The sequence below is a fragment of the Larus michahellis genome, chromosome 32 (assembly GCF_964199755.1).
Source record: "Larus michahellis chromosome 32, bLarMic1.1, whole genome shotgun sequence".
Classification (NCBI taxonomy): domain Eukaryota; kingdom Metazoa; phylum Chordata; class Aves; order Charadriiformes; family Laridae; genus Larus; species Larus michahellis.
In genome coordinates this window covers 260,269-276,020 of record NC_133927.1, presented here as the reverse complement: position 1 = coordinate 276,020, position 15,752 = coordinate 260,269, and the positions used below count along the sequence as shown (strand labels likewise).

At 52.9% G+C, this 15,752-nt stretch overlaps 1 protein-coding gene across 1 annotated transcript; it reads right to left on the bottom strand.

Moving 5' to 3' along the window:
• Nucleotides 1-9,519: 9,519 nt before the first annotated feature.
• Nucleotides 9,520-10,530, bottom strand: LOC141735398 (olfactory receptor 14A16-like). The gene has a single exon (XM_074568083.1). It carries the CDS (start codon nt 10,528-10,530, stop codon nt 9,520-9,522), a length of 1,011 nt encoding a protein of 336 aa, XP_074424184.1.
• Nucleotides 10,531-15,752: the final 5,222 nt, after the last annotated feature.

Here is a 15,752-nt window from a genome sequence, read left to right as displayed (position 1 = left end):
AACGCAGTACTCGAGGTGGGGCCTCACCAGTGCCGAGTACAGGGGGATGATCACTTCCCTAGTCCGGCTCACCACACTATTCCTGATACAGGCTAGGATGCTCTTGGCCTTCTTGGCCACCTGGGCACACTGCTGGCTCATATTCAGCCGGCTGTCCACCAACACCCCCAGGTCCTTTTCTGCGGGGCTGCTTTCGAGCCACTCTGCCTCAATCCTGTAGCGCTGCGTGGGGTTGTTGTGACTCAGGTGCAGGACCCGGCACTTGGCCTTGTTGAACCTCATACCATTGGTCTCAGCCCATCGGTCCAGCCTGTCCAGATCCCTCTGCAGAGCCAACCTACCCTCCAGCAGATCAAGACGCCCGCCCAGTTTAGTGTCATCTGCGAACTTACTGAGGGCGCATTCGATCCCTTCATCCAGATCATTGATAAAGATGTTAAAGAGAACCGGCCCCAGCACCGAGCCCTGGGGGGCACCACTTGTGACCGGACACCAACTGGATTTAACTCCATTTACCACCACTCTCTGGGCACGGCCATCCAGCCAGTTTTTTACCCAGCGCAGAGTACACCTGTCCAGGCCACGAGCAGCCAGTTTCTCCAGGAGAATGCTGTGGGAAACAGTGTCAAAAGCTTTGCAAAAATCCCAGTAGATAACATCCACAGCTTTTCCCTCATCCACTAAGTGGGTCACCTTATCATAGAAGGATATTAGGTTTGATAGGCATGACCTGCCCTTCACAAACCCATGCTGACTGGGCCTGATCACCCTGTTCTCCTGCATGTGCCGTGTAATGGCACTGAGGAGGATCTGTTCCATCACCTTCCCAGGCACCGAGGTCAGACTGACTGGCCTGTAGTTCCCCAGATCCTCCTTCCGGCCCTTCTTGTGGATGGGTGTCACATTTGCCAACCTCCAGTCAGCTGGGACCTCCCCGGTTGTCCAGGACTGCTCATAAATGATGCAAAGTGGCCTGGCGAGCACCTCCGCCAGCTCTTTCAATACCCTTGGGTGGATCCCATCCGGCCCCATAGATTTGTGCACCTCCAGGTGCTGAAGCAGGTCCCTCACTGTTTCCCTTTGGATTAGAGGGGCTTCATTCTGCTCCCCATCCCTGTCTTCTAGCTCAGGGCTCTGGGTGCTCAGGGAACAACTGGTCCTACTGCTGAAGACTGAGGCAAAGACTTCATTAAGTACCTCAGCCTTTTCCTCATCCTTGGTCACTATGTTGCCGGCCCCATCTACTAGAGGACAGAGATAATCCTTAGTCCTCTTCTTATTGCTAATATATTTATAGAAACTTTTTTTGTTGTCCTTGACAACAGAAGCCAGGTTGTAATCTTATGAGAAATGCTTTAGATAGGTAGGTACAGAAGGGTTGATATAAACATAGTTAAAGAGTTGGCTACAGGAGATAATTAGACTACTGAAAGACGGGGAAACTTTTAACCATGTGAAGCTCAAAGCAGCAGCTGGATGGGTGACAGGAACCTGAATGAAGAAAGAGTAAGGGAAGGAGAAAACGGGAATATAATAGAAAAGGCCCCTGTCTAGACAGTCTGCACCTGGAAAGATGACTTTAGAAATGGTCATGGTATTTGGACAGGCGAAAATGTATGAAAGATTAGAGAAATTATGTACGTAGGATTACAGGCAAAATAGTGGTAGTGAAGTTACAGAACAAGATTGACATTTCTTTGGAATATCCCTTTTGAAAAGTCATTGGGTTAGCAGAGGTCTCTTGTGAGAGAGGACAAGCAAGTGTTGCACCCAGCTTTGAACAAGGCCAAAAATGCAACTCAGGGAACAACTCACTGGCTGTACAAGCTCACGTTGGTGAGGAGCGTGCCACCAGTTAGTGTCCTCTTGGGTGACATTTCTTGGCACCAAAAAGAAAAAATTGTCTTCAAATGCAGTCAGCGTGGACTTACTGAGGGCACGTACTGGGGCATACTGGGGCATTGTGGGGCAGCACAGGGATGCTGGCTCCTGGGCCCTGTTCCGTTTAGCACCTGTGTCCGTGACCCAGAGAAGGCAACTCTCAGCATGTTTAACAAGAACAAAGGCTGCATTCTACACCTGGGATGAAATAATGGTGGCCACAAGTATAGGCTGGAAGAGGAGTGGCTGGAAAGCAGCCCTGCAGAAAGGGATCTGGGGGCGCTGGTTGGCAGCTGGGTTAATGTGAGTCAGGAGAGTGCCCTGGCAGCCAAGAGGGCAACCTGCATTCTGGGGTGCAAAGAATCATAGCCTTGCCTAGGTTGGAAGAGACCTTTCAGATCATCCAACCACCAACCTAACTCTGACAAAACCCATCACTAAAGCATATCTCTAAGCACTATGTCTACCCGTCTTCTGAATACCTCCAGGGATGGTTGCACTTCCCTGGGCAGCCTCGTCCAATGCTTAATAACCCTTTCAGAGTAAAATTTTTTTCCTAATATCCAGTCTAAACCTCCCCTGGGGCAACTTGAGGCTGTTTCCTCTTTTCCTCTTGCCTGTTACTTGGGAGAAGAGACCCACCCCCACCTCTCTACAGTCTCCTTTCAGGTGGCTGGAGAGAGCGATAAGGTCTCCCCTCAGCCTCCTTTTCTCCAGACTAAACAATCCCAGTTCCCTCCGCCGCTCCTCATAAGACTTGTTTGTCAGGTTCCTCTGCCCTCTCTGGCATCCCTACCCACTACCAATCACTGCCTAACACTAACTGAAACGTTAAGAAGCTCTCAGGGGATGACCATGTTTCTCCATTTACCACTCATGTGTCCTAAAGACACCAGTTGAGGAAGCATATCTCAGGAAGAGGAGGACCTCCCAGAGGCACCTCTCTGCTCTTTTGAGGTCTAAGTGCTTGTCAAAGGCCCCAGGAGGAGTTCGTCTGGTGCCCACATTTATATTGCAGATGGTTGGTCTGCAATGGACAGGGAATGAGACAGAGATGCGACCAGGAATGACATGGAAGGGGAGATTCAGTGCACTGGGTGTGGCTGGGGTGGAGATAAACCCCATGGATAAAGCCTTGAGCAATGTGCATGGCTGAGCAGAGACCTGCTGGTCAAACTAAAGGGCAAGAAGGAAATGCACAGGCAGTGGAAGCAGGGACAGGTATCCTGGGAAGAGCGTAGGGATGGGGTCAGGAAGGCCAAGGCGCAGCTGGAGATGAACTTGGCAAGGGAGGCAAGGAATAATAAGAAGGGCTTCTATAGATACGTCAGCCAGAAAAGGAAGGTCAAAGAAAGCGTACCCCTCCTGATGAGCAAGACTGGCAAACTGGTAACAATGGTCGAGGAGAAGGCTGAGGTACTCAACAACAGTTTTGCCTCAGTCTTCCCTGCCAACCTCTCTTCCCACACCTCTCGAGTGGGTGGACCTCAAGGTAGGGACTTGAGGGGCCAAGTCCCCCCCACTGTGGCAAAGGATCAGGTTTGTGACCACCTGAGGAACCTGAGCATGCAGGAGTCTATGGGGGCCGACAAGATGCATCCCAGAGTCCTGAGGGAACTGGCTGATGGAGTTGCCAAGCCGCTCTCCATGATATCTGAAAAGCCATGGCAGGCAGGTGAAGTCCCCAGGGACTGGAAAAAGGCAAACATTGCACCCATTTTTAAAAAGGGTAGAAAGGAGGACCTGTACTTGGGGAGCTGTGGTGTTTGCAATCACAGCAATGGAGCTGTGATGCTTGCACAAGAGACTGCAACTCCTACAGCGTTACAACGGGAAACCAGTGGGTCTGTGAGGAACCTGAAAAAGTGCCTTTACCCATTCCTTTCTCTACAGAAAGCATCATCATTTCTGTGATCTCTGCATCTATCTCACCTGCTTCTTAGGACTTTCTGACATAGGGAAACAGCAGCTCCATCACCCAGTTCCTCCTCCTGGCATTCGCAGACACACGGGAGCTGCAGCTCTTGCACTTCGGGCTCTTCCTGGGCATCTACCTGGCTGCCCTCCTGGCCAACGGCCTCATCATCACCACCATCGCCTGTGACCACCGCCTCCACACCCCCATGTACTTCTTCCTCCTCAGCCTCGCCTTTCTTGACCTGGGCTCCATCTCCACCACTGTCCCCAAAGCCATGGCCAATTCCCTCTGGGACACCAGGGCCATCTCCTACCCGGGGTGTGCTGCCGCTGCCCAGTTGTTTTTTTTTTTCTCTTTTTGATGTCATTAGAATATTGTCTTCTCACTGTCATGGCCTATGACCGCTACGTTGCCATCTGCAAACCCCTGCACTACGGGACCCTCCTGGGCAGCAGAGCTTGTGTCCACATGGCAGCAGCTGCCTGGGGCAGTGGGTTTCTCTATGCTCTCCTGCACACGGCCAATACATTTTCCCTGCCCCTCTGCCAGGGCAATGCCCTGGACCAGTTCTTCTGTGAAATCCCCCAGATCCTCAAGCTCTCCTGCTCACACTCAGACTCCCTCAGGGAAGTTGGGCTTCTTGTGGTTAGTGCCTTGGTTGCTTTTGTTTGTTTTGTGTTCATTGTGCTGTCCTACGTGCAGACCTTCAGGGCTGTGATGAGGATGCCCTCTGAGCAGGGACGGCACAAAGCCTTCTCCACGTGCCTCCCTCACCTGTCTGTGGTCTCCCTGCTTGTCACAACTGCCATGTTTGCCTACCTGAAGCCCCCCTCCATCTCTTCCCCCGTTCTCGATCTGGTGGTGGCTGTGCTGTACTCAGTGGTGCCTCCAGCACTGAACCCCCTCATCTACAGCATGAGGAACCAGGAGCTCAAGGATGCCCTGTGGAAACTGATTCTACCAGTGTGCTTCAGCAGCATTGAGTTTCCCCTCTCTGTTTACAAGTGTCCTCATATTTATCTTGTGCTTATTGTATCAGTCATACAGCTGTCTCAACACAAATATTTGCTTTCTCCCACTTCTTCAGAGGGTGAACCCAGTCTGTCTCACCCAGAGACCTTCTCTCAATTAGTCTGTCACCACAGTAATGCTGGCCTGCCTTTTGGTATCTCTGTAATAAAAGGGAGTTTCCTGATTGCCATGGGTGAAAATAGGCCTTTTCTTCCCAAACTGGAGTGCAGAACACACTCAGGGAACTGAAGGCTGAAAGGCCTTGATGATGTGCTTGGGTGCTGAACGGACTTGTGGGATGGATGAGGGCACCCCTCATGTCTCATCATGATGAGAAGTCATGACATGAGATGTCAAAACTGGCTCATAAGTCATGACTGACTCACCCCAGAATTCCCTCTCGATTGCCGGTACATCAACATTCAGGGACGGAGCACCAGCCACATCCCTTGCCTTTGGGGATTCACAAAGTCCAAGCCTGATGGTGAAGTCGTCACTCACAGGAGTGATGGGTGGCCCCATTGAGGCCATCGCTCCTCTTCAGGAACAGCAGGGAAAGCTCTGGATGACGAAGGATGCCAGGACATGCTCCAGAAAGAGAAGATCAGTGCTAATCCTGACACCTGAGTGCAAGGAAATAGCTGCACCTCAACAAAATAAATTACAAAAAATCCCAAACTAAACCCAGAGAACAGCATCCGCCACCAGCACCGTTTCAGTGGTAGTTCCAACTGCTGCAGAGCTGCAGCTGACGGCCCTGCTGTCCCTGTCGCAGGAATCCAACTGACAGCAGTTACCAAGGCCCTTTGGGAAGACTGCGCTGGGTGTCACCTTCTCTGAAGAGGACCTGCTGCTTCCCTCTGGCTGCCATTAGCAGCAGAGCCCTCTGGTTCCCCACCCCACACTTTGCCCCCTTGGACACAGGAGGGACCGGCTTTCAGCCGGAGTTCCTCCTGCCGGAGTTCCTCCTGCTCAGCTCATGACAGGGAGTTTGCCTCCTGCCCCACTTGGGGCATTCAGTTTTGTCCCTGTCCTGCTCAGGGCATCTCGTTGTGCCCCAGCCCAGGCCCCCACCCCACTCGGAGGGGCCATTATTGTCCTGGCCACAGTGAGACCACCGGGGCTCCAGCGCCATTCCCCTGGGACCAGCCCCTGGTCAAGTGCTGCCCTGAATTGTCACATCACAACCACGCTTTTGCTTCCCAGCCTCCTCTAGCACCGCTCCTCCAGCTGGCATCTGACATTGGAAAAAGAGCCTGAGCCCTGTGATCCCTCAGCTTTTATACTGAGCAAGATGCCGGTGGGATGGAGTACTCTGTTAGTCAGCTTTGGGTCACCTCTCCTGTGCGCTCCTCCCCAAAGGTGCCATCCCTCTGCGCTTCTCCCTTCCGACCCTCCGTGCCCTGCCATGTTTAACCCACCACAGTCATCCTTCCCAACTCTCCTGCCACCAACAGTGCTAACAGGGTGGGATTCCTCAAGGGCTCCCCCAGTTTGGCATCATCTACAAAGGAGGTGAAAGTGCATTGTCTGCCATCATACGGAGAGATAATAATGTTCCATAGTAGTTGTCAAGGGCTGGTCTTTGATGGATGCCACTAGTAAGTGGGTTCCAGAAGGACTTTGTACCACAGATGATGTCCCTCCGTCATTACTCAGACAGCTTTCCACCAACCACATCGTCCACTTCTTCAGCCCGGCTGTCAACAACCTGGCCATAAGGAGACTACAGGAGACCATGTCAAAGGCCTTGCTAAAGTCCGGGTACACAACAACCCCTTCTTTTCCCTCCCACATGTCTTCTGCCATCCCTTTCTTGTCCTTCAAATGCCTGCAGATGGCTGCAGGAGGACTTGTCATATCCCCTGCCCGGTGAGGCTGGCCAGTCTGTCATTGTCCCAATCCTCCTTCCTGCTTTTTTGAAAACTGGTTTCATGTCTGCTTTTTCCAAGGCTCTCAGATGGCTCTGGCCTTTCCAAGGTGTTGGAGAGATGTCACAATGGCACTGGCCAGCCTTCTCCATCTCCATGACACCAAAAGTCTTCTCACTATGACACGCTGCCAGAGGAGTGCCCAGGACACAATACTCGCTGTCCAGATCCTTGGGGGCCGCTTCAGAAGAAAACCAGAAGTGATTTCTTCCTACAAGCCCACGACTCCAACGGGATCTCTCTGCAGCCGACAGCTTTCCTAAGCTGTTTCTGTCAGTTCCTCCCAACCCCCATCCTTCCTTCTCCTCAGGCTGTAGATGAGAGGATCGAGCAGGGGTGAGGTGCGTGTTGAAACAGGGCGTTGTTAAACTCTCTCAGGAGGGCTGTTCTGGGCATCCCACTGACAGTGGTGGGGGTGCCGCAGAAAGGAGTGGCTCCAGGGAGGGCAGAGGAGCCGGTGGAGAAGGCCTTCTGCCTGCCCATGCTGGGCAGGAGAGCTGCCCCCAAGTGCAGCTCTGATGCACGCGCAGGATTCCAGCATGAACAGGAAGGGGAAGAATGGGTCTAAAAAGAGGTTATGAAAACAAAATCCATGATGAATGTAATGGTTTCACGTCAGGAGAGTTTCAGCATTGGTGTAAACCCACAGAATCACAGAATCATAAACAGGGTTGGGTTTTAAGGGACCTTTAAAGGTCATCTAGTCCAACCCCCTGCAGGGAGCAGGGACATCTCCAATTAGACAGGTTGCTCAGGGCCCTTACCAATCTGACTTTGAATGTTTCCAGAGACTGGGTACATACAACCTCTCTGGGTGACCTGTTCCAGTGTTTCACTCCCGCAAAGAAGAAGTGGTCCAGGACATGGAGACCACAACATGTATCTGGGACAAGAAGGAAATGATTGCTGTAGATGACAGAAATCCCCCCAGCCAAGGTGCAGCCTTCTTCTGGAGACAACCCTTCCAGTTCCCGGGCCTTGCAGAGAGCAGGGGGTGGCATACAGCCCAGTCGTCATCGTAGGATGGGGCCACCAGCAGGAAACACTCCGTACACGCCAAAGGTGCAGGAAAGAGCACGACCCATTGCTGTGAGCAGAGATTGTGCTGTCCCCAGTAAGGGACAGTCAGGGTGTGGAGCTGGAGCAGGTTTCACCGTTTTCCAGAGGCAGCCCCATGATGAGGAGGGTGTTCCCAACCACAGTCATGGGGCAGGTCAAGAGGAAGAGAGGAGGAAAAGATATTTTCTGAAGGTTGAGGAAATCTCCTACTGAGGGCATTTCCTTCTCTGTCAGGTGCTTAAAAAAATTGTGAAGGACGTTCAGAGAGGTGAAACATGGAGAGTGTGTGCCTCTCACTGCATTCCTACTCCCTAGACGTGCTCTGTGCTCTGTGAGAGGTGAGAAATGCCATCTTCTAGAGGGCAATGCCGCTCACGCCTGCAGAACCCTTTCGGACTGCACAGGGGAGATGCTCCACAGAGGTGCTTCTGTCACACCGTGTCATCAAAGGGACAGGCCATGAAGAGAGGGGAGGGTGAGGTAGCACACAGGCTGTTCCTGGAGACACACACGGCACTGTCAGGGCGCTGGCAGGGCTGCTCAGAGACACGAGTCCTTCCCTGGCACGGGCAGAGGCCCTGCAGCAGACTCCATGGCCTCCTGTTGCCACTCCCAGAGGCCGGCAGCACCTCAGCCCCGCGCTGTGTCTCCCTGCTCGGCACCTCTCTGAGATGCCCCACGGCGTGAGGAATGGACACAGGGACCTGGGGTCAAGGAAGCCCATCCCAGTGCTGCATTCAGGGGGTTTCCCAGGGGACGTTACTCTCCAATGAAGGGACACTGCCTGTCCCACAGCACTTTCGGGCATTTCTAAGAACAGCTGCTGGTGTTTGTGCTCTCTCGGGTTCATGTCCCCACATGCACACGGTGTGCATGCCGAAATCTCCTCTGAACCATGCAAACAGGGACTTCTGACCTCGTTATTCGGTGTCTCTCCACAGGCAGACAAACATCCTCTCTGGGCTTGCGTAGGCGTCCAGTTCTGCAAATGGTGGTTTCAGGTGCCTGTTCTGTGACGATTGCCCTGGGACAGCTTCCCCGGGGTGTCCAGCAAACAAAGGCACAGACCAGACCCCGCTCTGCTGGTCCTTCAGTTCTGTCCCTGGAGGTGTGGCTGTGCAAGGACACTGTTGTGTGTGCCCTCACCCTGCACACGCACACTCTTTACCTCTTTACTGGGCATCCCTCACCAGGGCACGTTTGAAGGAACGCTCTTGACAGCAACTGTGGAAGAAGACCTGATCCTTCCTGCGCTGCCCTGAGCAGATCCCCTTTCATGGTGGAAACTCTGTTATGCAGACGAGCTTTTTCTCAGAGGTGCCCATTGCTTCTCCTTGCCTGTGATCACAGAGCTGCTACACAGCAGCACCATGACCAAGCTGCCAGAGCACTCAGGCCTTAGATCAACACAGGGGCTCAGAAGGCGAGTGTGGAAGTGAAAATAGAGCAGCCCCGCAAAGAACAAGTGCTGGTGCTCTGCAAGTACTGGGATTCTTTCCCCTCCTCCTCGGCGCTCAGGCTCTACCCCTGCAGCTCCAGAAAAGGCCTGAGAAGAAGGATTTTGGGCATGACTCTGTGAGTCTCAGAAATTTGGATAGATAGGTAGTAAAAAAAAAAATCTCAAATAATGACATCTATTTGTGGACAAAAGTATATAATTTTAAAAAAAAAAAAGGCAAGAAAAGCCAAAACCCTCAACCAAACCTAACACACAGTTACCTAACCCCTAACCAAACCTACAGAAGACGGGCTTGGCGTATAATGAATTACATTATGAGTGATTTGCAGGAGACAGTTTATTGCTGCAGAAAATAACCTGGTCATTAATTTCCAGAGGGCATCCTTGAGCTCCTGGTTCCTCATGCTGTAGATGAGGGGGTTCACGGCTGGAGGCACCACGGAGTACAGCACAGCCATCACCAGGTCTAGAACATGGGAAGAGATGGAGGGGGGCTTCAGGTAGGCAAAAATGCCAGTGTTGATAAAGAGGGAGACCACGGCCAGGTGAGGGAGGCACGTGGAAAAGGCTTTGTGCCGTCCCTGCTCAGAGGGGATCCTCAGCACGGCCCTGAAGATCTGCACATAGGACAGCACGATGAACACAAAACACACAAAAGCTAAAAAACACATTAATACAAGAATCCCAACTTCCCTGAGGTAGGAGTGTGAGCAGGAGAGCTTGAGGATCTGGGGGATTTCACAGAAGAACTGGTCCAGGGCATTGCCCTGGCAGAGGGGCAGGGAAAATGTATTGGCCGTGTGCAGGAGAGCATAGAGAAACCCACTGCCCCAGGCAGCTGCTGCCATGTGGACACAAGCTCTGCTGCCCAGGAGGGTCCCGTAGTGCAGGGGTTTGCAGATGGCAACGTAGCGGTCATAGGCCATAATGGTGAGAAGATAAAACTCTGCTGCAGCACAGAAAAAGAAAAAAAAGACCTGTGTAACACATCCTGCATAGGAGATGTCCCTGGTGTCCCAGAGGGAATTGGCCATGGCTTTGGGGAGAGTGGTGGAGATGGAGCCCAGGTCGAGGAGGGAGAGGTTGAGGAGGAAGAAGTACATGGGGGTGTGGAGGTGGTGGTCACAGGCGATGGTGGTGATGATGAGGCCGTTGGCCAGGAGGGCAGCCAGGTAGATGCCCAGGAAGAGCCCGAAGTGCAAGAGCTGCAGCTCCCGTGTGTCTGCGAATGCCAGGAGGAGGAACTGGGTGATGGAGCTGCTGTTGGACATTTGCTCTTTCTTGGCATGGGGGCCTTGTCCAAAGGGAAAAAACAACAGGAAAAAATCAGGACAGACGCCTTATAGCAAAGACAGTCTCCTTTTCTGTGTGTTTTTGATTTTCTACCATCACGTCCGGTAACTGTTCTTTTCAGGGGAAGAAATCCTCATTTTTATGAGTGAAAATGTGGAAAATGTGGAGTCTTAAGACAGGACAGGACACAGGGCTCTGTTCTCTGTGGTTTAGTGCAAAGCCAGGAGAGCTGCAGTGTCCATCAGTCTTTTTTCCATCTGCCCTGCGCTTCTGCTTGTGCTGCCTTGAAGATGACTTCACACACAAATTCCTCTTAAAAAACAAACCCAAACAAATAACTGAACTCATGAGGGAACAGCGGAGCACTGTTTGAACGGACAAATATACAAATTCTTCTCTTTCCCAAACCAGAGTTAGAGCTGTGATGGAGAGAGCAGGACACAACCCCTCACAGAGACAATCAAAGGACTCTGCGAGGACAGTGCCCGACCCCCAGGGAAAGGCTCAGCCCTCCCTAGGATCCCACAGGAGAGCTCTGCCTTTCTGGGGGCAGCTGGCAAGCCCAGCAGGACAGGCAAAGCAGAGAGTCTGGGGTCCCGGAGACGAGGTGTTCTGAGGGGAGAGTCAGCTCATTGCCCAGCAGAGAATGCCCAGAAGACGTCTCCAGTGAAGGACCAACAGAGAGATGCCTGAACGCCCCCTCCCCAGTGCGTGTTGGCAGTTTCCCCCAGCCCTTGCCCATGTCTCTGCTGCCTGGAGCTGCCCCTGCCAGGAGCTGCTGCTCTGTGCCCACGTCTCCTCCCTGTCCCTGCTCCCACAGCCCATCCCACCCGCTGGGGGCTCAGCTCTGCCCTGCAGACCCCTCCTGGCAGCAGGGCACTGCCCAGGGCCATCTCCCTCTTTGTGGCTCCTCAGGAGGAGAGGAGAGAAAGCCTGATGCTGGAAGCAAAGGTGCTGCTGGTGCTGTGTGTAGGGAGAGGAGGGGCTGAAGGCACTTTGTGAGCTTTCTGGCAGATCTGCTGATCCCTCAGTGGACCAGTGACAGCTCCTTTCCCTCAGGAGACAGCTGAGAGCACAGACCCTGCAATGTCTTCATCTTCCAGGCAGCCCCTGCCTTGTCTTTCCTCTGTAAATGCTGCCTCTGCCAGTGCTCTGGGGGAGATCTGCAGCTGTGGGCAGCCCTGACCCACACAGCACACACTCGAAAAAGAGCCAAAGGACCCTGCCCTGAGGGGAGTCTCTCCTTTTCCCCACAGCTTCTCCCCACAGACGCTCGGGGGGGAACTCCTTGGGCAGGCTGAGAGCTGACCCTGGCAAGCAGCAGAGTCCCTGCCCCGGCACACAGAGCCCTGGGCTGCAGGGACCCTGCTCTCAAGGACAGCCCTGGGCACCCCTGCCTGCACACCCACCTGTCTTCAAAACCCTGCCACAGTCCCTCGCAGAAGGCAGCCCTCCTTCCTTGTCGCTGCCATGGTGCAGCAGGGCATCCCTGCTCGGAAGCACGGCCTCCTTCTCCACAGCAGAGAAGCCAGGAGAGAACGAGCTCAGAACTCTCCTCCCACTCCCAGCTGCCTTTATCCTCTCTGTGCCTGGCTCCTCTCGGGTGCCTGCAGGCAGTGCCCTCAGCCCTGCTGCGCTTGGCAGAGGAGCTGCTCCTGGGCAGAGCTGTCTCTCTGCAGCGCTGCCCGCTTGCCATCAGCTCCCTCCATGCCAGGAGCCCAGCCCAGCTCAGCAGCAGAGGACCAGCCCAAGGCAGCCCTTTCTCTGCCCCCTCGGGGCTCCCTCCAGGTGTCCCTGGGGCTCCAGGGGAACCTGCTGGGAAACAGGATGAAGTCACCACTGATGTTCCCTCCCTCAGCTGGGCAGAGACACTTCTTTCCAGCACTGTCATTTCTCAATCAGAGAGATGGAGGTCTAAGAAAACTTTGTTGTTTTATTAACTGACAGGACACCCAGACAATATTAGGGAAGAATCTCCTTTACCTGTTCTGAGGGAAGAGATTCAGCTCAGACAATGAGTTTGGAGTCTTTGGGGTTTAAAGGTAGTTACCTCCATCCCACAAATACCCCAAATCACCAGGAGGTGGGATTCCTCTTGCCTCCATTCAGGTATGCCCAAATGGAAGCTGGTTTTTTTGTGGTAATTTTGCTGTGAGCCCAAATGTGCCACAGCTGAGGTGCTGCAGCCCAGACATGCCCCTGATGCCCTCAGCCTGGGGCCCAGAGAGGAGGAGCTGGAGCTGTGTGTGCAACCTCTTCCTTCCACTTGGAGGGAAGAACAGCTGAGGGGTGTTGGGACAGCTCACACACCTGGGCTGCTGTGATGGGTGGGCTCAGGAGATCAGGAGGCCAGAAGAATCAGGAGGGATGTGTCCTCTGTGTGAAGGAGCTGCTGAGATGTGTGCAGCTTTTCTCTGGGATGAACATGTTGGGTGAGCCCTGGTGGGAGAGTGTCGGAGGAGAGACTAATAAGGGTGACATTGTGGTGGGAGACAAAGAACCTACTGAAGTCCCCTTGTAGACTTTAATAGTCCTGGCTTTCAGTGGAGGGGGACCACAGCAGCATGCAAACAGTCCTGGATGTTTCTGGAAGGTCTTGGTCAAGGCCCAGCTGCCAGGGTGGTCTACAATGCTGATGCCCATCTGAATTTTGCACTCTCAAAGAAGGAAGAGCTGGACATGGATGTGAAAACCAGTGTCAACCTTGGCTGTCGTGACCATGAAATAGTGGGGTCTCACCTGGGAAACAGTGGGGTCTCCCCATGGGGAAGCTCCATAAGAAAAGGAAGCATATGAGAGGCTGAGGAAGAATTAAAAGAAAGGAGGAATTGAGAAATAAGGGAGGTTTTAGAAAAGCCAGAGCTCCCCTGGACTTCAAGGGCACAAGGATGTGGAGTTACAGAACAGTTAATGAAGTTGAGGAACAGTTAAGGAAGTAAATGAAAATTATTGACCACCACAGAAGTGCGTCACCAGTGTTGAGTAGAGAGGAAGGATCGCTTCCCGCGACCTGCTGGCACCGCTCTCCCTAACGCACCCAGGAGGCTGTTGGCCTGCTTTGCTGCAAGGGCACACTGCTGGCTCTCGGTCAGCTGCTTGTCTATCAGAACACAAAGGTCCTTCTATGCCAAAGTGTTGAGAAGCTCTCAGTCACTCAGCCCCCAACCTGTACTGGTGCAGGGGACTATCTCTCCCTGGGTCCAGGACTTGCTTTTCCCTTTGCTGAACTTCGTGAGGCTCTTCTCTGCCCAGTTTTGGGCATGCCAATAATTATCACAGTCTGCCTGAATCAAAGGATGTCAACACCATGGACATTTTCAACTAGTGGAAATGTTGTTTTTTCACGTAAAAAACAGTGCTAGCTTTGGGTGCCGTGACCGTGAAATAGTGGGGTCTCACCTCCCAAGGAGAAGGAGAATAGCAGAATGCAGATGACAGACCTCAAAGGAGCAGACTTTGGCCTTATCTTCTGACTTGTTTAGGGGGGAGCCCATGTGAGCAGCACAGAAGGGCAGCAGAGGGTCTGCAGTACAGTGGTCTGCAAGGACAGCGTCTTTCAAGTACGAGAGTGCGGTCATACCCATAGTCAGGACAACAGGCAGAGCTACCAGAAGAAGAGCTGGGGGAAACCAGACACTCATGGGGAAGCTCCATAGAATAAAAGAAGCATGAAGAGGTGGCTGCAGGGACGAAAACAAAGGAGGAATTGAGGAATATGGTTGGTTTTAGAAAAGCCAAAGCTCCCGTAGAGTTGACACTTGCAAGGGATTTGAAGGGCACAACAATGAGCAGTTACTCCTTCAGGAACAGCTAAAGAATAAACAAAGATAATGTGTGGTCACGGCTGAATTTGCAGAGAGTAGGTGTAGATAGGTACGAGGTACTCTTGGCCTGCGTCTTCACCAGCAAGGTCTCCCAGTTCCACGTGCCTAAGAGGCAGAACCCCATGCGAAATCCAGCAGTGGATGCAGATCAAGTCAGGGGCTACATGGGTAAGGTCAACCTTTGGTAGTCCATTGGACCAGACAGGATGAATCCAAGGATGTTGAGAGACCAGGCTGATGTCAGAGCAGGGCTGCTCTGATCCGTTTTGGATCACTTTGCGTGGCTGGGCAGCAGCTCTGTGGAAATGGCCCAGGGGCTCCTTGAGTTTTATCAGGCCAAACAAGAGCCAGCAGCAAAGGCCGCCAACAGCATCTGAGGCTGTATGAGCAGGAGCACAGCCAGGAGAAGTGATTGTCCTGCTCTGCTCAGCACCTTTTACAACACACCCTGCCCAGTGACAGTGAGCCAATGGCAAACAGGAGCCAGCTCACTGGAGGGCCACTAAGGCGGTAGCCCTTCCGTTGTCCTTCAAGTGTGTGTGTGATTTCCCTAACAACAGCAGCATATACCACAACAAAAAAACATTAAAGCAACAACATCATTGATCGGCCTAAATATAAATACCTGCCCTGGAGCAGTCTGCATCTGTGGTAGCCCCTCTGGGCAATGGCAATGGAATCAAAGAATCAGCATCGCAGAACAGTAGGGGTTGGAAGGTTTGAAGAGGTAAGGTCTGTTCAGAGGATGTTTAGACTTCTGTGACACTGACTGTGAAAACATTCATGAGAGGCCTTTACCCTATTTACAGCCACTAACCTGAAGCCCTACCACCACCTCTAGGTGAAGGTAGTAGGGTAGCAAACACCGAGGGAGATGGGCAAGACAAATTGTAGCAGGGCTGAGTAGAGAGGAAGGATCACCTCCACCGACCTGCTGGCAGTGCTCTTCCTAGTGCAGCCCAGAAAGCCATTGGCCACCTTTGCTGCAGAGGTGCAAAGCCTGGAGAAGAGAAGGCTTTGGGGAGACCTAATATCAGCCTTCCCACATCTTCTTGGCTAGCATCAAGAAAATGCAGACGGGCTCTTCAGTATTGTGCGTGATGGGAGGATGAGGGCCAATGGCATCAGCTGAAACAAATGAGCAAAACATCCTCCCTGCCAAGACAGGCAAACACTGGAGGAGATTTCCCAGAGAGCTTGTGTCATCTCCATCCTTGGAGCTTTTCAAGCCCAAAATGAAGGAAGCCCTGAGCAACCTGGTCTGACCCCGTAGCTGACCCTGCTGTGGGCAGGAGGGTGGCCTACAGATCTCCTCAGCTTCCTTCCAGCATGAACGATTCTGCGTTTCAATCCACCGTCTTTCCTTCATGAGGGGA